The sequence below is a fragment of the Strigops habroptila genome, chromosome Z (assembly GCF_004027225.2).
Source record: "Strigops habroptila isolate Jane chromosome Z, bStrHab1.2.pri, whole genome shotgun sequence".
NCBI lineage: Eukaryota > Metazoa > Chordata > Aves > Psittaciformes > Psittacidae > Strigops > Strigops habroptila.
The window spans coordinates 39,121,925-39,146,761 of NC_044302.2; the positions used below are offsets into that span (position 1 = coordinate 39,121,925).

A 24,837-nucleotide genomic window follows, 5' to 3' on the forward strand; every position below is an offset into this window, starting at 1 on the left:
GAGTGGGGCTGAAGAACATCCCATATTTGACCAACAGAGATGAAGACAACACGGCTATTCAGAAAACAGCCTGGGAGGATTCTTCACTTGGGTTCTGCTGTACCCTACAAAGCACAGGATCAGGAGAGGAAAGAAAATAGCTCATATTACTTTCAAGTATTATACCAACCCTCTCAAACTGTGGCTTCAAGGTGAGGCTATCCGAAAAACAGAAATGAGGAAGAATTTTTGTTAGAGCTAAAAAATCACCATATTTGATCATACACTACACAGTAGCAACCGCTGATTTTACTCTGGAGGCTTTTGGATGCTGAGATCTGAAAACACACTACAGTTTTGAAGCCCATGGCTCTCCAGCTGGATTTTATTTCTCTTATGGTTTGGCTGAAAGGTATGAGTGCATGTGTGTGTGTATTCATGCACACTCACCCACACCTGTGTCAGCATGCACGAATATGCATGCATATGTGTTACATCCACTTCATGTTGCAGGTTTTGGTTTACAGGACTTCTGGTGGACTATCAGTCTGTCTGGAAGAAAAGTACACAAATATCACATGGAACAAGCTGGTTCTGGGCGCTGATCCAGGCAGCCTCATTTAAAGAATCGAGATCATAGAAGCCTTTGGCTGGAAAATTAAAAAAAGAAAGTATCAGCTTTCACTCTGGAGACCCACATTCAAGTCTTTATGGAAAATATTTTCAGGAAATACCTGTTGACTGAGCCTTTTGGTTTAACTAAACCGTATTGCTTTTGCAAATGAAAAAGAAAGAAAGAAAAGAAAGAAGCGAAAGCGTAAAAAAATACATAAAAAAGACTCTGCTTTTTGTCCCAAGGGTTGAATTAAATTAACTTCAAACTGAATCATTTTGTATTGTATGCGAGTACAGAAAGAACAACATGCTGTGTGTTATGATATGCATTCTCATCTAATTATTAACATCTTTGCATGCATACTGTTACCATCAAGTTTCACTTTTTGGCTTTACTTCAAGTTCTGTTTAATAAGCATGTGTTATCTGATCATAGCAATGGGCAGGAGCATATCATCCTTGAGAATATGCTCTTTGTATTGCTCTGGACAAGGGGCCAAATTTTCTTCCTGTTGAAGTCTATGCAAGTTTTGTCAGTAAGTAGAGTTAAGCTTAGGTAAGCCTAAAACCTTTACAGACAATACCTACAGTTCTTGTAAGCCACAATTTCCAGTGAGGTCATTGCACTGATGCAGCTATTGTCATCTAAACACTAACCCAGTCTTACCCTCAGTTATTTTCCACTGTGGGAAGAGTGACTGCTCTGAAAGCTCAGGAGCATTCTTCATTCACTCACTCACTCACTCACTCACTCACTCACTCACTCACTCACTCACTCACTCACTCACTCACTCACATCAGATGTATTTTCAATATTTTATTTGACTATTAAAAAAATCTTCTTTATTTTCATCTTGAAATGGACTTTCACATAGTGTTGTTTCAAACTGATTTCCAAAAAGGCCAGGTAGGTTGCTTAATACCTAGATTTAGATCTTAAGAGTTTTCATTTGAAGTGCATGCAGAAAAAAATACACATGGCTCTATTTGAAGATGTATTTGCTTTGCCCTTCTCAAAAGGTATGACAATAGAGAAAAAGAACAAAAAAATCAGTTTTGTCTTTGTACTATTAGCAGCAGACAATTTTCAAAAGAAAATGATTTGTGCAATTAAAAATATTCCATGGTTTCTGTCATTGGCACATGATAGAGCTCTTCATTAAAGGCCCATACAGCTTTAATGTGATTCATATCCATTGGTTCACATAACCACAATAAGCCTTAGATCTCTTAATATGCCTGTTCCTAATGTTCTTTTTGTTAGAAGAGCAACCAAGTAGTGTTTCTTTTCTTGGCTGAGACAAATATCCCCTTTGCTTGCAGGAAATGAATGTGTATTTTCTGTACTTTGGAAAGTTTATGGAATATTAAAAAAAGAGAGAGATGACTTTCTCCTTGCAGGCATGTGTTAGGCATTCCACAAACAAAACACTGTGTAATCAGGGCAGCGGTTGTCTTCCCATGACACTTGAGTTTTCAGAAAAAGATTTATGCTAGTTATAAAAAGTTTTATGTAAGCAGTTAATATTTCTGAGCTTTTTTTGAATGTTGCCTGTTCCATTCAACAACAGGGGTAATCCCTCCTCCCTAAGTTGAGAGACTGTGAGACATGTAGTACGTGTATGTGGTCTCAAGGTCAGTTATAGCATTTACCAGATGATCGAGAGTAAGTCTTATGGAAAAAGAGCAACACTGAGATTATTTTTTCAAGGCCAGGACCATGAGGCAACTGCAGGGGGAACAGAAATTTTAGCTCAAGCTACAGAACTGATCAGACTTGCACCATCAGGCATTTAAGAACAGATGCTGGAAGCAGGTCAGTGACCCCTGGGGAACCACAGGCACACACCACCTCGTAAGAGATGCGCGGCGCCTGATATGACTCATTGCATAAATGAGACAATATTCTGATTCATATCTGGGAGCCTTCTGCTGGACTGTTCTCTCAAAGAGTGGTTGTCTTTCTGCTTCCACTCCTTCAAAATAAGAACAGTGTATTTCAGAATAACCTGATTTGTCCTTTTACATCCTCCTCTTTCAGATGGAATTCTCATTTTCTCCATCTTTTTTACCACACAACATGTAATATTAAGAAAAGCTTAACAACAAAAAGAGCAAATACAATGAAAATGCATTTTGAACCCATCTTTTACTGCAGATTCAACTCTCCTGCCTCAAATATGTTAACCAAGCCCTGATTTGACATTATTTGAGCTATTATTATTATTATTTCGGTCAGCTGGCTAGTATTCTCAGCAACCCTGCTCTTTTCTGTGTGTTTCTTCTGGGGACATATTTCTTTGTACTGTTGTAAACTGATCTAGTGATAACTCTTTCACAGTGAGCTGTAGGAGAATTAGCCTACTTTTCCAGACTTTAGGGGAAGCTGCGGGAAATTATGGGGAATATGAAAAAAAAAAGTGGGTGAATTAACCGCCTGTGAGCAAGTGGTTCAAATTTGGCCCAAAGTAGCTCAGACCAGCTGACAGGGCCAGGGGAAGCATCCGGCTGACACGGTGAAACAATTTTCTGTGGGATTGGGGCAGTTCTTGGAGCAGCTTCCAGGCAAAGTGCAGGTAATATTTTCTTTTGGTTCTATAGTGAGTACATACTCCTGGGATACATATGGGAGCCCAGGTCTGTTGGGTGCTAAGGATCATTTATTTTCATAGATTTGAAGAGGCAGGATCTGGGCAACTTACAAAACAGAACCCACAGCTCAAACACACATAATTGACAGAAATATAATATTTAGCTTAAACTACATATATTTTTTCCCCACTGTGGTTATAATACAAACATTATAATAGTGTCATAAAGAAAGCTTCTAAGGCTTGAAATCCTCTGGATGTTCATAGTAAAAGATACTGCATTTTCATCCATAACTATATTTTAATAAAAAATTGAAACTACAGTATATGTTATAGGTAGATTTTCACAGAACCATAGAATGGTCAGGGTTGGAAAGGACCTTAAGATCACCTAGTTCCAACTCCCTTAGATGATCTTAAGGTCCTAGGTTTAATAGATTTTAAAAATACCTTTTTCCTACCAGTCATCATGCATCTAGTATTGTATTTCTTATTTTACCACAGAACTTCTCAAGGCCATTCACTATTTACCAGTGCTAAGTGCCAGTGTCAGGTTGTTTTTTCTAACCAATGCTGTAAGTATAAAACCTGGCTGAAGTATCTATCCCTGTGCTGAAGGGTATTTTATTTTAATGACTGTATGTATCAAGTCTGTACATTATCCTTGGATGCTCTTTCCCATTTTAAAAAGTGTCTGTTTACAGCGTTGGAACTAGTCAAAAGGTAATGATGTAGCTGTGAAGCAGATTGCTAATCCTTTCATGTTTTTATTCAGAACATACTGACACATAAAGAGGACTGTCTCAAGAGGCACGTCCCGCAAGGCAACAACTACTCTTATTTCTCACGGATGCAGTACAAAAGGAGAACAAGATAGTCAACAGAAAGCATAAAACAAGCCCTTATGGCTATGTTCTCTTTGGAGTGAATAGGAGAAAGAAGTACTTGCAAACCACGAAGTAATCTACTGCTTAAATTTTCCTTCTTTTTTTTTTTTTTTTTTTTTTTTTTTTTATTCCTCCCACTTTCTTCTTCCCATTTCCTCATTTGATCTGTAGCTTACCTTGCACAGGTCTGACTTCAGGCTTTTTGGGCTCTGGCCTTCTCAAGTGCTTGGGTAGCAAGTCATTCTCCTGGTGCCACTTTTTCAGGCATTGTGGCTCATGGATACTAATAGATTTTGTCCCGTACTCATGGCCACATATGTAACAAATCACTGTTGGCCTTTTTATCACTTGTGCCTGCAAATAATAATTGTGAAGAATAAAATATACTGTTTTCAACATTAATTTTGAGTCAGAACAACTTTGAATTGAAACAATCATGTAGATTAAGGAAATTATTTATATCTGTGAAATCAGTGTAACTGTATCAGTTTCGTTTTGTCTAGATACATTCTTGAAGCTTATAAGAGATACTGTCTCATTAACTGGCCACCTGGGACAGGTAGGTTCCTGCAGATACTGGGCTGACAATTTGTGTGTGTTACCTAATTAATACTTAGCTACACAAGTTTTAGCCCTTTTTATTTTCACACCATCAAGTTCATGGAAGTGCTGAGTCTTCATATGCAGAAACAACTCCTCAGCATGATCAAGCTGCTGCAGCACAGTGTCCACCTTAAATGTTGAAGCCCTTTTTTTACCTACCAAAGAGAAGTAACATGAAAAGCAGCAACAAAAGCTTCCTCAGCAGAACTGCTGGTGTCTAGCACAGTAGCAGAAAGACCCCATCTCCAGGCAGAACACAGTTAAAGCGCTGTGTCCAGCCTTAGGATCTCTCTTCAGCTGGACAGTGAGGGTAGCTGTCTCAAGCTCGTGATTGTGGTACCTAACCCTGTGTTACTTCTGCCGCAGGTCAGCAAGATTGTGAAATTCTTGGCCTTGACAGATTAAAATCAATCTAGGATATTTCAGGATTGAGGGGCGAACTAGGAACTGTTGCTTGTTTACCCTGAAGGCCTCAGTGTAAACTTTGCCAGTGACTGCAGCGAGGGCAGAACTGCACGCTAAGCAAGTCATTGTTTCTGCACTGAAGATCTGCTTTTGTTTGCAGAGGAGAACATCTCAACGGAATTAAAATAAAAATCCCTCAACCACAAACCTCACAAATGCATATTCTAAGCTTGAAAAATATATAATTACTGTGGTATTGCAGATAATGGGTTCAACTGTGTTGTTAGGTGCGTCCTGGGCTAGGCATGCTGTCAGTACCAGCTCTGCTCCAGGGTAGTGTAAAAATGCACTGCAGCATTTTGAGGCACACTGATGGGTCTCATGACTGCCAGTACGGCCTGCACTACTGACTGCAGAATACCAGTAAGAGTCGTGCTATAGCCTGCCCTCCTAAAGGTAGAGGGACAGCCATTCCAGACCAAACACAGGAAGCCTTTCTCACTCAAACAAGGGAGGCGAGGATTTAATTTTCTCATCTGCTGCTGTGTAAGACAAAGCATAACCTGTTCTAGTATTTATGAATCTCTCTGTGTATTCATCAGTGTATTCAAGAAATTCTGGGCAGCTCTTTTCGCATTTATGCTAGAGTCTGAAAATGTCATTAGTGAACGATCTGCATAAGCTTTCTTTCCTGTATCACACATGTAAACTCAATTACATGAAGAAATACTATTCTACAAAATGTGTTTTTGCTGGGAAAAGTTGGAGTTCATCTGGAAAGTTCTCGCAGTGACTTGAAATATAACTTATCTAAAGATGGTTTTTCCAGGGACGTTTTCATTCACTTAACTTTTAAATGGAATTTCCTTAGCTATCTTTGATAAAAAAGTTTTTAATATATATGCATAACCTACTCTTCCTGTTCATAGCTGAATATAGCAACAGCTGTTTTAAGAATGCCCACTAATTTTTCATTATCAATTTTCACCTACTTCCTTACTTCAGCTCTTGAGCTAGATCTTGTCTGATTTGGATATAAGATTCTGGGTCCAGATATGGAGTCTTTTGAACACAATGTATGTTTCTTTGTAAGCTCCAGAGACCTTTAGATAAGGTTACTAGTCTAAACTCTTGAGGTCAGGGGACTCGTTTCAGTGTGCATGATTATCCTGGGTATGTTTATAATATTTTGGAAATGGTTTTCTAAAAAAATGCTAGGTGTAAAAACATTGGGAACACATTTTTCTCAATAGTTTTCATTAGCTAGGTTCCTGCCATTCAGTAAAATAGTTTATTTATTGGTTGAAAATGAGGAAAGAGCAACTTGATTTACGTTCAGTTTGTATGGACTCTTTATGTACTACCAGACTGGGGAAGAGGAATCCTAATACAAATGAAAATCATGCTTATTTAGCCTGCACTGCACTTGCCAACATATGGAGCAGCATAATTAAAACAAACGTATAGCTTCGAGGAGACTTAAGTCCTGATCTTAGACAGGTGAAAAATCACTTATAAAATTAAATACTCTCAATAAATTTAACAGACACACAGAAATATCTTTGTAAAAATCAAGTAGTTTTTCATCTTAGCTGTATTTCCCTAGTGAACAAAGATAGCCTTTTGTCTCTGGCTGCATCATTCAAATCCATTACACTTGTTCTAAAGTCACTGTGATGTTCTACTATTGAACAGCTGCCACAGAACAGCAAGACAAGAGTTAGAGATCTCCATCCAGGGAAATTTCCAGAGTTTTGAGATGGTCTTGCTGGCAGTCTCACCTGAAAACCCAAAGTCTGAATGAGCAGTACTATGAACCCTCCAGGTCCTGACAGAGTGTTTATAGGTGGCTTTTGTGTTGCAAATGAGTAAAACCAGGCCTGCAGCTAAATAGAGGATTCTGATTCCAAACTTATCTATTGGGATTGATTCATAACTAAATCTTATTTGTTGAAACGAATGTTTAAGAAATCTGTTCAAGTAGAAATGTCTGTTTTATAACTTCTACGATTAAAAATTGTACAGAAACAATAGCAGAGACCAGAATTAATTAAAAGGGATCAAATCACTCTAAGGATGGATTTTCTTTTTTCCCCCCAGAAATGCAGAACCACCATCGCAAGTCCAATTGTGTACAGAAATCCTTCTTTGAAAACACACACATGTTAAAAAGCTGAAAAATAAAACTTAAAGGACAATATCCTTACAACTGGTAGTAACAACTCTGTTGTTGCTTCACTGTGGAATCTAAGGTATGATAAGCTTTATTTTTGGAATTTCTACAGCTGATGATATTTATCCTTCATTTCTTTTTCTCTTCAGAGTGTGCCTATCCCAAATGTCACATCTGGAGGCCTGCAGTTTGAAACTAAACTATTTTTGGAATCACCACAATTTTCCAACCCAAACTACTCACAGGCCAGTGGCTAGGCTGTCTGCTCACTGCTTTGTTTTTCACTTTTAAAAAGGGTTGTAGGGAAGGTCTATTCCTGAGGATATGTGTTATTATAAAAATACCTACAAAAACCTGACAGTGCAGTTAGGCTTTCCTCTGGTGTCTCAGTATTTTCTTTTTTCTCCAAGACTGCTAACTATGTCTGCATGACCATGAATAAAGTTATTTAGCTCAGAGGGCTACGCCACTATGTGTTTTCAATAGACCTGACATTACTTGAGGTTAGCCCCAGGCTGCTGTTATGGTGTTATGTGAGGTCAAATCCTCCCATACTGCAGAAAGCTTTTAATTTCTTCTTAAGTACACCCAATAAGATGACTCTCAAACTCCCTCCATAAATATTTATTATCCGGGACTGTGCACCCCCCCACCTTTCTTATTTGTTCAATTATCCATGTATTTGAATGGGAAGAGGGGAGACCTCCTGCTCTAGGCCAAAGCTCCCATTGTAGGCTTGAACTGCCCAAGGAACAGAGGCTCAGGAAAAGACTGGCGCACACACTTAGCAACAGCATTGTGTTGTATGAAAGCAGCCCTTTCCACATATTCCTCTCTGGCAAGTAAGAGGCATTTTACTTACGGGACAAGGACAAGCTGTGGCAGGGCTCTCACGACCATCCGAAGGTGCATTCCACAGCCCTCTGGAATGCTGTTAAACACTGCCCTGACACAACAGCAGATTAACACTAGCACAGGTCACATGCCTGCATATGAAATTTCCTTGAACAACAAAGTAATTCTGCCAGATGATGAAGCAATTAAAGATTTTACACCACTGGAAGCATTAGAATATCCCATTTTACTCCTGATCTGCTGTCTTTTCAAAGAAATACGTTAGTATAATGAACATGGCATTTTGTGTAAAGGTAGAAAAGCAGGAAGCTCAGTCATTCCCAGTGGCAATACTCAGTAAGTTTCATTCAAACCATCCATTCACTGTCTATTCTCATCCAACTTCCTATGTTTGCAAATATATTTGTCAGTATTCTTCTAAGATGTTTGAAAGTGCTGCAACTGAGGCAGACAAAGTTGATCACTGACTTCCCACCTTCATTAGAATTGCACAGCATCTGAAAGAGTTTTCATTTTACCAAGTAAGTAGATGACTTTATGCTAGAGCAAGATACTACATCAACATTTTGTTGTTACACAAGTTTTCAAAACTTATGCTGTGTTAAAATGCATTACAATACAGTAAAGGATACATGTCACTGAAATCTTACTTTTAGATAACTTGATAAGAAGAAAACAGCAGGTGGCAGCATCAGATGCTAGTGACACGTCTGATAGAATTTTAGCATTATCTGCTATTAAAAAAAACTATAGCACATATACCCACAGCAAGTTGTTAATACTCACATGTAGCAGACATTTTGGTCTCTGAAAGAATAAAAAGCACACTCTGCTCTAGTGCAAGTCCAGGCTTCAGTAGTTCCAGACATCACTTCCATTGCCTGGGATATCACAGCACAAACCAAACAGAATTTCTGAGCCGATATGACCCCTGATTGATTGTCTCTTAAACATAGGCTGTTCTACACAGCCAGACATGATTAAGTCAGATGTCTTCATGGATTCTGAAAGCAAGGACAGTTAGTGGAAGCGATGGCTTATGGAGGCTGTTGAGTCTCCAGCTGCGAAGGCATTTAATGGTGAACAAATTGTTTGTCAGTAACGATACTGGTCGAGTTGATCTTGCGTTGGCTAAGGGGGAGAGAGCTCCAGGACAGAGGCATGCAGATAAAAGGGTTTGCAGTTGTAAAGTTAAAATGCCCTTCACATGATATACCACCAAATCAGTCAGATCTTTATTTTAAAAATGAGGAAAATCCAGCTTTTTAATTTAGGACATCTTCGACTGCATGAGTTAATTTGACTTCTGCAATGGTTGGGGTTTGGTTTTTCAGTTATTCTTTCCCTCTGACATTTTGCTGAATCAGGAATTTCAAACTTTTAAAGCCCCAAATGCTTTCCTGTCAGGACCAAAGCAGGCTGCCATTTCACTTCATTACTGATATTTTTTAACAGAATTAATATGCAGCTGAGTAGCTGGTAAGGTGAACAAAATTCAAACCATATGCTGGAAAAAGATAAAGAAGACTGCAGAGAAGACCCAGACCTTGTCCCAGTTCATAGCAAACCTGCAGGCCTTCCGTTAGCTTAGTGCTTTTCAACATACTTCAGGATGTGGACCTTTCAAAACTTTTAACTGGAGATGGTGACTCTCACACAGAGAATTTAAACCTGTGGAAAAGAGGCTTCTTTTGACCACTTAGAAGCAGTTTGCCAGTACTGCGCAGCCACTGGGATCACAGGATATTTCTTTCACTCTTTCCGTGCCTATCTCTGCCTTTTGTACCTCTGTACAAAAGGACAGCTATAAAACTAACAAAAATGAAGGTCCTCAGAGAGGCAAAATCATCCCTTCCTGAAAGTTACTGTTACTAATAAAGTTCTTCAGAATCAATTACAAACTGCAAGCTGTACAGGCTCCTTGCTTTTGCTACAACTGATGAACTGAAACTGCTTTCAAGTAAATGAGGAAACCTGTTGTTCAAACAGAAGGAAGAACAGATTTGAATACATTTCATTCTGGCTCTGCTGAGCTCATGGAAGTAAAAAGCGGTAATAATAATGTTTTTCAACAAGTCAACAGATGTGACTGAATCCATGCAGGGAGAAGATACGTTGTGCAAGAAGGCAACATTTTTGCAGGGTCACTCTCAAAGCCAAACCACACTCTAAACTTGGCTGTTTTGGGTTGTTTTGGCTTTTCTTTTTGGTTGAGTTTTTTTGATATAGCTATGGACACTTTTCCTCTCCCCCCCTCCCCATTTTTTTTTTAAAAACCATACAGAATTATGTGTGACAAACAAAACTCTCTGTTTCACACCCATGTCTTTCATTGAACAATCACCTTTACAGCAATGACAGTTCTTTGGTAAATGGTACAATATAGTGTAACACAATAAGAACATCTTCCCTATAGCTATAGATGCACCTCTGCAGCACTTTGAGCTGTTAGTGGGTGATTTGAAATTTGCTGATCTGAGGAGTGGACCTAACCTGCCAATAACTATGAATTAGTGGCCTTAAATAGCAAAATATAAAAATTCCCCATGTTGTCTTCATTCTCATGGTTGTTGGGGTAGTTCTGTTATCCCCATTTTATTCAGCAGCTGGAAAACTACAATATAAAATGCTTTGACTTTCAAAACATTTTTACAAATGCTCTGCATAGCACTGTGCTCCTTTGGTGACTGAGGAAGCTAAATCCCATTTTCAAAAGTAGCGTACGCAATCAGGAGTCCAACCTCCACTGAAAACAACAAAAAAAAACCCAAACAAACAAAAAAAGCCTTTTATTTTAGACACTGTGCCTAAATTTAGACATCTATCTTGCAAAACTCCTGGCCTAAAGACAACTTGTGTAGAAACAAGTGCAGAAAAAAAAAATATGTCATTTTCCAAAACTTTGTGTAGCTTTTGGATAATGTGAATCAGCTTCTTTATTCTTGGATATTGAATCAAATTCAGTGGAAAGAAATGTGCAGTCTTATTTATTTTGTTGTTACACCCCGAGTTGCTGCTTTTGAACATGCAGTACTCAGTAAACTCATGTTCCACGCCAAGGTTAAGAATAATGGTAAAAAAAAAAATCTCTGGAGAGCTTACAGGATAATGAAACATTGTATTTCATGTTAACTAAATAAAAATACTTAATACCTGCTAAAACATAAAAATCAAAGCTTGCCTGAGCTGCCCAACAGAATGTTCTAGGGAATTATAGCACACAATGGTCCCTTTTGGGGACATAATTCTCACAGGACAATAGAGTATGAGAACCCAACTACTCCCTTTCAACAGGAAAAGCGAAAGAAATAAGAATAAGCAGTTTCCCTTGTACACAGAGTATTCCCATTCCCTTTACCTACTGTTCAGCGTAGAAACATTTTCATGGAGCCAAAAGATCCTTCTGAAGGAAAGTGATTTTAAATTTTATGGGAACCCAGTCTTCCTTGGAGCTCCTAGCATCAAAATGGATCCACACCCTTCCACATGCTTAGCAATTTACCTTGTCTGATACGGCTGGTGCAGCCCCACTCTTGCCTAGATGGGTCTTGGATGGATCACTTGCTGAGGCAGACCCAAAGCCTGGGCCTTTAACAGATGTACTGGGGCTAGCGCGTGATTGCCCCACGCTGCTGCTACCTCCTCTGCAACACTTTTCGTGCACCATGAGACGGTCAGGAAAGAAGGTTCGGCCACAATTTCTACAGGGCGGGAGCTGAGCTTGAGTGCTCTGATAAGCTGCCTCATTTTCAGCTGCAAACGTATAGGAACCACCAGTAAGGACCTCAGGTTTCCTGGGCTTGGGTCTTCTAAAATGACTTGGTAGCTGATTGTTTTCAGTACGCCACTTCTCTAGGCACTGGGGTTCATGTGTAGGTACAGACTGTGATCCGAATTCTCTGCCACAGATATAGCATATCTTGAAACAAGGTCTTCTTGGTGGGATGACTGGCCGATTCAGTGGCACCTGAGACATGTTTGAAGAATCTGACTGTTTTGATACTATTGCAGTGCCTGGTCGCCTTTTCTGGGATCCAGCTTCTGGATGCACTACTTTGGGCAAAATTCTGGGAAGATCCGACACGTTAGATGGTGAAACCTGCTCTGGAAGCAAGAGGCTAGAGACACTAGTATGGGCTTCTCTGGCACTTGGCAAAGTGTTACAGGTTTTGTTCACATTCTTATTCTTGACATTTCTTTCCATGAAGAGTATAGCATTTCAAGAAACTTCTCTCTCTCTGACACATAAAAGGCTTGTGGAAGCCCTTGTTAGTCAGCATGATGCTCCATCTTCTTAATTCAGTTTCATGGGCCAGACTATTCTAGGGACTTCAGAGCTGGAAAACTGCATCTAATGGCCATTTCAGTAGGAAAAGAGGGTTTCTGTGTGGTTTTGGTTTGCCTTTTGGTTTTACATGATCCTGAAACAAATTAATTCAGTACATATTAATAAACACCATCTCTCTTGTTAAGGTTACCAACCTTAGTTTATCACAAGGATCAGTTTACATTATTACTCAGTTTTCTTTTTAAATAGCAGACAGATAACATCACATATATCCTGCCCCTAATGACCAGCGGAACAATGTAAATCTAAATTCTAGTCTCAGAGGTTGTAAACTCCTAAAGGACATGAAAGAAGATGGGTCTGCACAAACAGAAATAGATGCAGGTTTGAGTATAATTAGTAAGTATAATCAATGTGTTTTATTTTCCATTATTGACAGAACTGGTATTTTTGACACAATCTTTAATTTGTAAGCCATTCGATAGTTAAACATAATTTCACTGCCTCAAGAGAAATGAAAACAAGTCCCTCAGTAGAGAGATATTAATGTCCGATCTCCAAAGGGACAGACAGCAAAGAAAATGTTTCCAGTCTGTAGGCTGAAGGAAATTATAAGGCCCCTTTACTCAGCACTTGTGAGGTGGTATCTCAAATTCTCTGGCCAGTCTTGATTCTCCCTATGAGGAGAGATATTAATAAAATGGAACAAGTTTATCAAAGGGCTTCTGAGATGCTTTGGGCCTGAAGAGCACGACATATGAGGAGAAGATTAGGGGCACTCTGTTGAGTCTCAAGAAGAGAGTGTTAAACATTTTTAAGTTTTTCAACCGTATCACTTAAATGTTCATTTCTCAGAAAGACAATATTTTGGGCTGGTCCTCCAAGGATCAGAAAATAAAATTCAGACTGTAAGCATGCTGCAGTGGAGGCTATTGTCTTATTGCAAGAATACAAAATAACTAGCAGTCTAGCTTTAGTCTCAAGTGAGCAAGAGGTTGCACAGACAAGGGCCTGCAAAGGACAGCAAGGTCATTACTTTATACTTTATAATAAAAGAAACATCTGACTTTAGAGTTATCTTGCCCTTCCAGAATATTCCAAACTTTATCTCAACCCTTCCAAACTTTTAGGGGGTCTTTAACTCTCAAACTTGTCCACCCAGAGATCCCACTGACCCATCTCAGGTCACTCCCTGCTGCAACCAACCAACCTGGATCTCCTCTGAACTGCTTTTTTTTTGATGTCAAAATGGGAGACTTTGCTCCCACTCAATAGCCTTTTCACTCCCACCTCTGAACACAGCAGTTGAATTTTCCTAAACCCCAGGAGAAGGACACTTTTTTTTCATTGAGATTTTAATTTGTCATAGTTTTGTTTTGAGATGACAAACTTAAACTTTGTGCCCCTGAGAAGCACTGGTCTGGTTCTAGTCTCTTACAAATATTCTAGGACATGGGCAACAGTGAAAAAGACAAATTGTCATCAGGTTCACATCTTGCCAGGCACACAAAGATGTTTTGATTGCTACATTCATGCTGCTTGCTTAGATTTTCACAAAGCTGTATATTCCAGGGACACTTGTGACACTCATTTCACAAAATGTACTATGAAGCTCAGATTTGTTTGTATGCAAATTGGAAGCTGTGAAGACCATCAGACGCAGTCTGTGATTTGTACTGGAACAAATGTCTGTGAACCACTAAGTGGTAGTTAGCTGTTTAAAATAAAATTCTTGAGAAACATTATACTTAAATTTAATTCTTCCTCTAAAATTCTATTACATAACTTCAGTCTGTGGAAAAATATGGTAAATTACAAAGCTGTAGCATCCTCTCATGTCTGAAGCATCAGATAAGTATATAATGTATGTTAAAGGATATGCAAAACTGTAGCACTCGAATTTTTGTTTCAGATATCAAAAAGACTTTTTTTTGTCTGACTCTTATACAATATATAATTGTGACATATATGGTGGAAAAGCATACTACAAACTATCACAGAAACAAAGGTTTCAAGCAGTTTGGACAGTAGCAATTAATAGCTACAGCAGCTAGCTGTTTTCAAACTGGTGCTATCGCATTTTAAAGAAGTACCTTTTGCCCTTACCAGAGGTGTTCCTTTAATGCAAAAAACTTTGTGAACTGTGTAGAAAGTATTCCAACAAATCCCAAAGCCATTCCCTTGTTTTCCTTTTAGAAGGTCTGAGTTTTCTTATCATAATTTTACAGAAAGCTAATGACTTTGTACCACAACTTGCCACTGCAGGAGTTTGCCAGTTTTGACAAGGTTGTGCATGGGATTCAGTCAGGTGAATGTCAATAGTATTTGAAATTTAAATTTGCAAACTAGCATTGAGGCTACTCTACTGCAAAGCCCTTTCAAAGCCTGGGAGAGTTTCCAGGGAGGGTGGCCTGTTAGATGAATCCAAGTTGGGAAGTAGCCAAGCTTTTAGGACGATGAAAAGAATGGAAAGCCAGTGAAACATTAAAGGGTCATGAAGGCAGGGGAGAGAAGGGTGATTGGAGGGTCACAGGAAGGGAGCATCAGAAAGTTCAGCTACATTTCATGGAACTTCTGAACTCTGCAAGGTTGTATTTATGTCCTATTTATTGATTTATGTCAGAAAAATATTTTCTGCTACCTGAGAGGATTCTTAAAGCAACAGCGGTCATCGAACTGCCTGCCACATGAAGAATGTTAGGGGACTAAATCTGTTACCATTAAGAATGAATCAGTCAATAAAAGATGCTATAAACAACCTATTAACAATATAACCTATTGTTGGATTTCCAAGCTTGTTATTGTAAATACTTCATAACAGAATTATGCTTCCTTGTGGGGATTACACCATTTGGTCTACATTTATTCCTGCCAAGTTGACCGTTCCTATTTGGAAACTTCCTATAAATTCAGTGTGAACTGAAAAGACATATGAGCAGCTCAATTGTTCTTTTCTCAAGCTCAGTGGTAAACGTGTGGAAGTAAATCCGGGTTGGGATTTAACATTTCTTTTCAAAACATAAAAAATTCTTACTTTTTTCTTTAAAGATGTTTCAACGTGTCATTTAATAAAGTTGAAAGGTACAGTTGATCATTGCATGTAGCTGTGGGAAAACATTCCTCTCCTCTGCAGTTCCACTGAGTACTATACTTAAAAAACAATCTCATGAATTGTAGTGACAGGGCACTTGCAACTAAGAGTTCAATTTAATTAAAAGCAAGGGAAATACTATGGCTAGTTCAGCATCAGGCTGAGAGCTTCACTTTATCCAAAATAGAACAGGATGACAAGAGTGAAAATAGCTCAGTACATTTCTTATCTTCTTGTCCTAAAGAGGCAACAGGAGCCTTTGCAACACTACTCTTAATCTTAACCGAACCAGAAATTGCAGCAATACCATTATTATCCAAGCTTCACTAATGCTGCTTTCCCTTAGCTGCCATGTGTGATTCAACCTATACAGGCAAGTTGAAACTCTTCTCCGAAAAGGCCTTCTTTGCGTCTTCTTTCATGTTAGTGCTGGAACTTGGAAGCAAAGTTGACACATACGTTTCCTATTTCCTGTATGCAGCCTGTTTCTGAAGAGTGACCCTCTGTTTTTCATCTGTCTTGATTCCCTCATGTAAACAATTCCTCAAAATCCATTATAAGGTCATTTTATAAGCCTGGATTCCTTGACTGAATTGAACAAAACATACTTGCGCTAGCTGGGGGATTAAATTGACTGTTTCCAATGTACCCTCAACACTACTGCTTTTGACTTAGCTAGAATTCCACATGGAGATCTCCTAGCTGAAAAAAACAGTTTACCTTGTGGAAGAACACATTGCACGAAGCCTTCTGCTGCCCAGACACAACCGCGTTTATCCAATGGACAAAATAAAGGAATATATGTAACAATTTGGGGAATCTGTTTATGTACTTTTTATGCATGTGGACTGATATCACAGCCTCTCCATCTGCAGCTGTATCAGACTGTAAACTCCATTTAAACTATATGGCTGGCTTACTGTCACTGTTCCCATCTGCAAGCTCAGAAAGGGACAAGATAAATCCTTGTATTAGATAAAAACAGAGCTAGAACAAAGGTCACAGAGCTTTCAAGCTCATACATCTCAGAGAAATACCCCTTGGACATGTCTGACTCCCTCTAAAAGCAGAGACAATTTTAAAGTCTGGATTTAGGAGGGAGAACCATAAACAAGCAAAATAAATAGTGGGAACAGCTGATTCATTTACTATTTTTAAAACAGTGCTTGATATGGAAAGCATTTATATGAAATACTTGTTTGAGGTGGCAGTGGCTTACATCCAGGAGGCTCTTTGGAGATGTCATATATAATTGGAGAATGCTTATAAAATCGGGATTCACATAACAGAGTTATGAGAATGTCTGTGTGGGTTGCTCTGCCTGAGAAGTGTGGGCCAGGCCACAGAGACACATTAAATGAAAGGAAAAGCATATGGCTCCAAATGGTGGCATCCATATAAAACAGCCTGGTGTAAGCCCGGCTACAGATGAGGTTGTCAGTGTCAAGAAATGATAAACTGATTTTAACTTACAAAAAGATACTGATTTATCTAGTATTCCAGTGTTCCTGGCTGTGTAAATCCTTATTGACATGAGCCCCCACTTCACTCTGAGAAGTTTTCCCTTTGTTTGCCTTCAGTACTACACTTGATATTCTACACTCATCCTGCTTGTTCACCACTCAGTGCTTGAAGTCATAATCTTTCTGTTTGTGACATCACAGTTATTATGCTGGTCATTTAATAAAGATGATTTGTGTAAATTGGACTAAATTCACAGGTATTCGAAAGGAAAGTTATTTCAGTTGTAATACATAACTTTACTGTTACATAAATTACAAATGTGTCGAATAACTTTAGAGGAAGAACAACAAGCAACAACTTCTTTCATTACAATAGTACCCACAGATCCTGGTTTCTCAATCTGAGCTGGACTGTGTAAAAAGACAAAGGAGAACAACTCAGTCTAAAAGGACAAATAATGTAGAAAGGGAGACATAAAGTGATCAGCTGAGAGTAACACAGCAAGTCAGGAAGAGAAAGAAATTAATCTAGATTTTCTAGTGCCCCAAAATCAAAACAATTCAGTCACAGGATTTTCTAAGGCTGATCCCTAACTTCACAGTTCAAGGTAAGACTTTTTTTGCCCTTTGCTGGGTTTTAGTTATATTTACATATAAAAAAGGTGTCAGAAAGGTCCAAACTGATGTTCTGTGTTGAGTGCCAAAAAGCCTTGCTTCAGGCTCTTTCCAAATAAAATGTTTTCTATGAGGCTTCTCATTATTCTTTAAGGGAAAGCAAATGAAATTAAACCAACAACTTAAGCTGTATTTTCTCTTGTGCTAAATGTTGTTTTGTACTGCTCAATTAAAAATAATTTTAGAAATCTGTTAAGACAAAGTGTCTAACTCAAACATCAGTTAGACAAAAATATTGGATAATTTGTAGTATTTTACTGTTGGATCTGTTTTTCACTGAAACATAAAAAGAATAAAACATTCTTATGTTTCCAACAATATTTTTAGCAAATTAACCACACATTAAAACCCTCACATTTTTCCAGATCAGCACTGCATTTTCTCCACAGTTCCTGGCTGGAGGAGTCTCCTTTGATTAGTCCTAGAGATTAATCTTTTTTTCAGTCATGTGAAAAGAGTAATCTATGATTTAATTAAACTTCAATAAAGACAACTGAGATGTAGAAAATCCATAGTTTTCTGCATCAGGGTGCTTTATCTTGTCATAGCTGAGCATGATCTCATGTGTTTAAGTGTCCTTCTATCTCAAGAAACAGTTTGTAAGCTCTGAACACTCAAATATCGGCATGTACCCCCACTTCTGGCAGCTTCAAGTCTGTAAAATCTAACATCACAGCAGCCTGGCTTAAATGTCTTATGAGTAATGCACACTCAGAAACATCCAAATATGAAGCTTGTTCCATCAGAGGATCAGCTGCATGCATAGCGGTACCTTCTCCCCATACAAGCTGCAGCTTAGAGTCTGGTGGTTACGCCTTCATTAAACATAGACACAGCCAGCTAGAAAGACAAGGCAAGAATACTGAAACTCAAATATACTAGGTTAAAAAGCCACTGTTTTCTAGAAACATCTGGGAATTTTCTAATAAATATTTTTTCTGAATGTTTAAAGTTTTACTGTGAGAGTCGTGAGACACTGGAAGAAGCTGCAAAAAGAAGTTGTGGCTGCTCCATCTCCGGCAGTCAACCTGTTCAAAGCCAGGTTGGACGGGGCTTTGGGCAACCTTGCCTAGTGGAAGGTGTCCCTGCCTGTGACTGAGAGATTGGAACTAGATGATCTTAAGGTCCTTCCAACCTAAACCAATCTGTGATTCCCTGATTCTAAGTGTCGGTTAGACAAAACTAAAACTTTTTTCAAAGGTGTACCTATATCAATTACACAAGAATAAGAGAGAAATCACTAATGTATGCATAAGTGCGTGTGCAGGGGTTTGTTAAAATGTAAAAGAAGGAAAATACATAATCCTGAGGTTTCTATGTGATTCTAAAGAACTGTTTAAGGTGTTTTCTGTGATGAGACAGTCATACTAGTCAAAGCAGTTTTTTTAATTTTCCTCTGACCTATTAAAATGACCGTATCTTTAATTGGATCTGATCAACTTCCTACCTAAAAACTTAATGGGTCAATCCAAAATTCACTGATGAGTGGTGACCCAGCAGTTCTTTCGTGTTATTATGCACTTGTCTGCCTAAACATAAGAAATAATTCCTTTGATTTGATTGAAATCATAAACCTATATGAAGGAATTATGGCTGCTATTAGTTAGTATATACGGATAAAGTAAAACATTTTTAGTTGAAGAAATGTAATTTATCAGAATTTTAAAATTTACAATTCTGGACCTGCTTCAGTAATGGCATTCTCTCTACAAACAAGGTCTTGCTTTTCATATTTTACTTAGTGATGCATTACAATTTATCAATTTACAATTTTGTAAATTTGATAAATTTACAATTAAGGGTGAAGATTACCTTCATTTTACTTACATAAAAATATTTAATACACTCATATTTTAAATTAATAATGTTACCCTGCCTCCACACTTACTCTTGTGCAAAAATCAGCATAGACATAGATATATTGCCAGTCTGGGTGACTCTGGGGATACTGTGCATCACATTCTTAATCTTTAGCAATTACTGCATTAGATCTGTGATATTTAACACTGTGCAAAATCACAGAGGAAATATCAGATAGGGAATAGACTGGGTGTGTTCACCCTGCTCACCGCACAGGAGTATGAGAGGAAGTAGACACTGAAGCAAGGAAGTTTACGCAGCTCAAGGTGAACTAGAAAGGTGTCTTTGTTCCACATTTCCATTTCTGGGACCGACGTGTGCAGAAACTGGCTGGTTCTCAGGCATTTGATGGTGAGTATGCAATTTGTACAATAATTTCAAGAAAGCAGGCTGATCTTTTAGAGGGAAACAATAGGTGGATGGATAAATGCACAATTGGTTATGAGTCTGATACAAAAAATGTCAGTTTATACAAACTTCCACATGTCAGGGGAAATCAGAAGGACGAAAACGCACATGGGCTGAAAGCCTGTCACTAGAACTGTAGTGTGATTCAGTGCAGGAAAGACACTTTTCTCAATAACCTGCATTAAGAAGGTTACATTATGCAGGGTAAAATAATTGGAAGAGGTAAATATTCTCATCTTTTACAGTGTAAATCAACCTTAGTAATTTTTCAATAGAAAGAAAGTGCTCCTGCTGATAAGTGACTCCATACCTAAGGTTTCTCATAGTTTTGTTATGAACAGGATATTCAGCTAGATAGCCTTATTACCACAGCAATTCCTATGCCATGGCTACTAAAATTAAAATTAAATTCCTATGCAATGGCTATTAAAATTAATGTGAAAACTAAATGATGAGCAGAAAGTCACAGTAACAGAGAACTAACAAAGGGAATCTAGACAAGCAGATGGAATTATCTGAAGTGGAAAATGGCTTGAACAACAAAACTCTGGATATTCCATTTCTTCTGTCAAATGTTGGTAGACCTAAGGAGAAGTTGTTAAACAACTCATCATTGTATCTTGCATGAACAGTACAGCACATCTTGATACTTTGAGGAACATTCATGACGTAATGACACAAAAAGAAAATGGCCACCTACTAGATCTGTTACAGAAAACAGTGTTCTAGGGGGACTATCAAAGCACTCCTCATGTCCAGCATGAGGCTTGAGGGCATTGCAGTACAAAGCTGATGATGGATACTGATAGGAGAACATGTTTTTTTAAGGGTCTTGTTGGTAACAAATCTTAAAAACATCATTACTTTACATTATTGTTTTTCTCCTGCACATTAGATCAACAGTAATTTAGAATTGATGTGAGAAGACATGGCTGAGAAGCTTCATTTAGTTTTACCTAGTACCACTAAGATGTGGTGATTCTGTTATTTGTTATGCTTAACGATGATATTTTTCTCACTTTATATTTGAAGCTATGTTACCTATGTATCTCTTTATATTGTTCTGTTTCCTGTTTTATAATTCTTTAGGTAACAGAATGTTATTAAATTCTACAAGCCAATAGAAATACATATGAAATACAAGCCTGAAATATCTCCAAATAATGTAAGTTAGATGAAGAGACATGTAAAAATGTGTGTATGTCTGAGCTTTTTGCTGTGTAACCATTATTTCACCCAATTAGAAACCAGTGCATCCTATTGCAGATCAATGTCTGAGGGAATTAAGTAAAAAGAAAAGTAAATAAACAAATTTGTGATTAAGTCAACGGTGTTAATGTATAACTCTAGCTATCAGTTCACTGAGAGTATCTTACAAAGAAATTCTGTAATCAGTTTTGAGATGAAACCACTTGGAAATGACAGCAAAGTTTCAGTTTTACTGGTGCTTTCCGAGCCAAAAAAAAAAAAAGAAAAATCTGGCTTTTATAGTAGTAAACCTTCTCATTGCTGTTGAGCACCACGTATTTTCCAGGAATAGAACTGAAAGCGGCAATTTCTGCTACACAGGACAATCAGTAATTATGTGGCAGGTAGGGTCATCTTCTACACAGAGTAACATTTCTAGCTTTCAACATCCAAACAGTTACCCATGATGATTTCAATTGTATTGTCCTGCCCCTTAAAGCACATACATAAATGAACTTCCTGAAAAAAGTGAAGGGGGGAATTAGGAAATCAGAACATTTGACCTGGTAAATGCTGTTTACTCACACACTGTTTTTGCCAGGCAACTCTCTGCGGAAATGGATTCCAGAGAATAAATGCATTATTCTTGCAGTAACTGCTATTACACACCCATTTGTTACCAGCTAGCTGGTCTGAGGGGAGAAAGTCACTCAAATCTTTGCTCATTGACCTTTTTACTTAGTTATAAATGGCCCCCTGAGCTCTGTAGCATCCTGGCCATCTGGTGCTTTGGTGTCAAGCACTGATGCAATGGGGTCAGATCAGGTCACAGGACTGTGATACTTAATCCTTGTCTTACTGAGGTTCAGGCCAGCACTATTGCCTGGGTTTCTCAGGGAAATCAGGTGAAAACCAGAAAAGCGGGGATCCGAGCACAGAGGATCCTGACTGCCAGTGGCTGTGGGCTAGGCAGGAAGGTTGCTTGGACTTGAGGACTGAAGGAAAACCCCACTTCCTCCTCACCTAGCCATTCCTCCCCTTTCCTGTGCTAAAAAAGTCCACAGGCTTACTTCGACGCAAAACTCAAGAGTTAGCACAAGGCATCGAATGATTAATGTCTTCCTAAACGTCACCTTCGCTCCAGAGAGTGGCTCAAAAATTGCTAATTTCCGCAAGATCTGTGCGTCTCTGCTGTTGCGTTTCGGTTCAGTTTGCCCTTTAGGGAAGAGGAAGAAGGGACAGCGGTGTTAGGCGAGCGTACGCATCCCCCCGCCTCGTGTATTGGGATGTTCCCCCCTTGCTTTACTGTTCCCGCCGGACCCCGGGTCTCGCTGGGGATGGGAGCGCCCGGCCCGCGGCACCAGCTCCCGCGGCACCAGCGCCCCGCGATTGCCACGGCAACGCCTCAATGCATGCAAATCTTCTGCCGGCTGCCGGGCGTCGATTGGTGGAAGCCATAGTTTCGTCACGGGACGGGGGGCGGAGCCTGGCTGCGGCGGGAGCAGGGGCAGGGGCGGGGCAGGGGCAGAGGCAGAGGCAGGGGCAGGGGCAGGGGCAGGGGCAGGAGCAGAGGCAGAGGCAGAGGCAGGGGCAGGGGCAGGGGCAGGGGCAGGGGCAGGGGCAGGGGCAGGGGCAGAGGCAGGAGCAGGGCAGGGACAGGAGCAGGGCAGCGACAGGAGCAGGGGAAGGAGCAGAGGCAGGGGGAATGTGTGGCAATGGTTCCCGGACCCTCTGCTTAGAGGCCTTGAGAGGACAAGGAGAGTTTCTCAACTGACCAGCTTTGGGGGCAGAACGTGCCTGCTCTGGCCTAACATTAGGAAAAAATTCTTCCCTGTGAGGATGGTGGGACACTGACACAGGTTTCCCAGAGAAGCTGTGGCTGCCCCATCCCTGACAGTGCTCAAGGCCAGGCTGGATGGGGCTTTGTGCCATCTGGTCTAGTGGAAGGTGTCCCTGCCCATAGCAGTGGGTTGGAACTAGGTGAGTTTTAAGATCTACTCCAACCCAAACCATTCTGCAGTTCTATGGAGGGTCCCCAGTCAGGCTCTACATCCATGGTCAAGGTCTTCTCTCTCAAATTCTTTCCTCTCTTACTTAGGTGAAAAGGGACAAATGGCAACAGAGAAGAGTAAGAGCACAAGGAGCCCTAATTTGATCTCCTACACAGGCATCATTCTCATTCAAAAATTCACAGCTTTTGGCCAAATTGTTTAAACATTTTTCCAAATTTAACTTTTGCAAGCTTCATATTTTCCACGGAAATTAATTCTACAGAAACAATGATAAATAATTGCTACAAGGAAACACCACTGGTTCAAACATTCCCATGGCAAATGTTCTCTGCTGGCAGTACAAGCCCACAGTGCTTCTTCCCTTCTACCCCTTCCTGCATAATGAACTTCAGTTGTCAGTTACTGAAAACCTTAAAATGCACAACAGGCACCATTTGCTTAGACTCTTGGCAAGAGCAATGTCCTGTATTCTGCTAAGCAACAGAGATCTACTGCAAAGAAATTCTAGTATCCGTTTCACACGGAAATTTTTGGCGTGGCAGGTATGCTGCTAGGCAGACATGAAGCAAATGTGTCAAATGGGTTTTTACAACCTCACATTCTTTGTCCATCTCCCCTGGCAGTTTTATTGAGTTCCCTAAATCACATTAATTCCCACGCCTGAGATACAAAAAAGGAAAATGCCAAAAGGCTTACTGAAAAGTAAAATTGGGTTGTCTGACCTGAATGAGTTGCATTGCAAAACACCAGTGCGTAAAGGAGAAAAGTAGTAGTAGGCTAGGCCTCCTGACGCTGTGGTACCAGTATGCCAAACAATTAATTGCAATTAATGGCATACATGGCAAAAGGTGTTTATCAAAAGAATAACACTTGGATTCCATGCAAATAGCATCTAACCTTCATCTAGCCTTAGGGGTTAAACAAAATTTGTATTGCACAAAATTCATTGTCAGTATGACACAGAGCTCCAACCTTTTAACACGATTTAGATGCAGACTGGCTTTTTACCAGTGTTTTCAGGATGCTTTGATGCCAGGAAAAATACATGAGAAAATTATTATACCTTCAGTACTGATTCTGTCACCCAAGACTGTTAGCTTCAAGTTATTTGAGACACATGAAACTGTGATGACTATATGGGATAGACAGGTAAATAAATACTAAAGAATAATACTGCAGTTGCAGAGTTGAAATCCAGAAAGTATTAAGATTAAAGTTACTCTTCACTTCATAGATCTAACAGAAAAGTTATAAAAAGAAATTAAAGTATGCTTGCCTTTTATAAACACATTCACCTATGTGCCTTCAGAAGTTACAAAAGTATTTTCCTCTGTTGTAAGATCCTAGGTGAAACCCATGTTAGTGGCAGGCAGACTGTTGCTTCCATATGAGCTGTCTATCAGTGCAAATGTCTGGAAATGGCAAGGGCACAGTACAAGATTATTAGGTGGAAAAAAAAAAAACCAACCCAAACCAAAAATCTCTAATTTTTTTCCTTTGAAAAAAACAAAAGTGCCTTCATATCATTAGAGATGGGGAACAAACTAAACAATACTTCAATTCTGATTTAAAAGCCCCCTGCCCCTCCAATCCTTATAAAGTTCTCATCTATGTGATGGAACATATTGTATGTTACAAAAAGAGTCAATAAAATAGACTAGTTTAATAAGTAACTATGGTTATAAAACTTGATAGAATTTTACATAGATCTATTCATACCAACAATATACTACAAACTGGTGAC

The 24,837-nt window shown here is 39.2% G+C and overlaps 1 protein-coding gene across 1 annotated transcript; it reads right to left on the reverse strand.

Annotated features, from left to right (window-relative positions):
* Nucleotides 1–362: 362 nt before the first annotated feature.
* On the reverse strand, nt 363–12,523 carry LOC115600551 (zinc finger protein 474-like). The gene is given in 4 exon segments (XM_030469658.1): nt 363–546; nt 549–629; nt 4,249–4,426; nt 11,611–12,523. Coding segments are annotated over 4 exon segments (1,026 nt in total). The 5' UTR covers nt 12,313–12,523; the 3' UTR covers nt 363–481.
* Between the last annotated feature and the right edge of the window lie 12,314 nt (nt 12,524–24,837).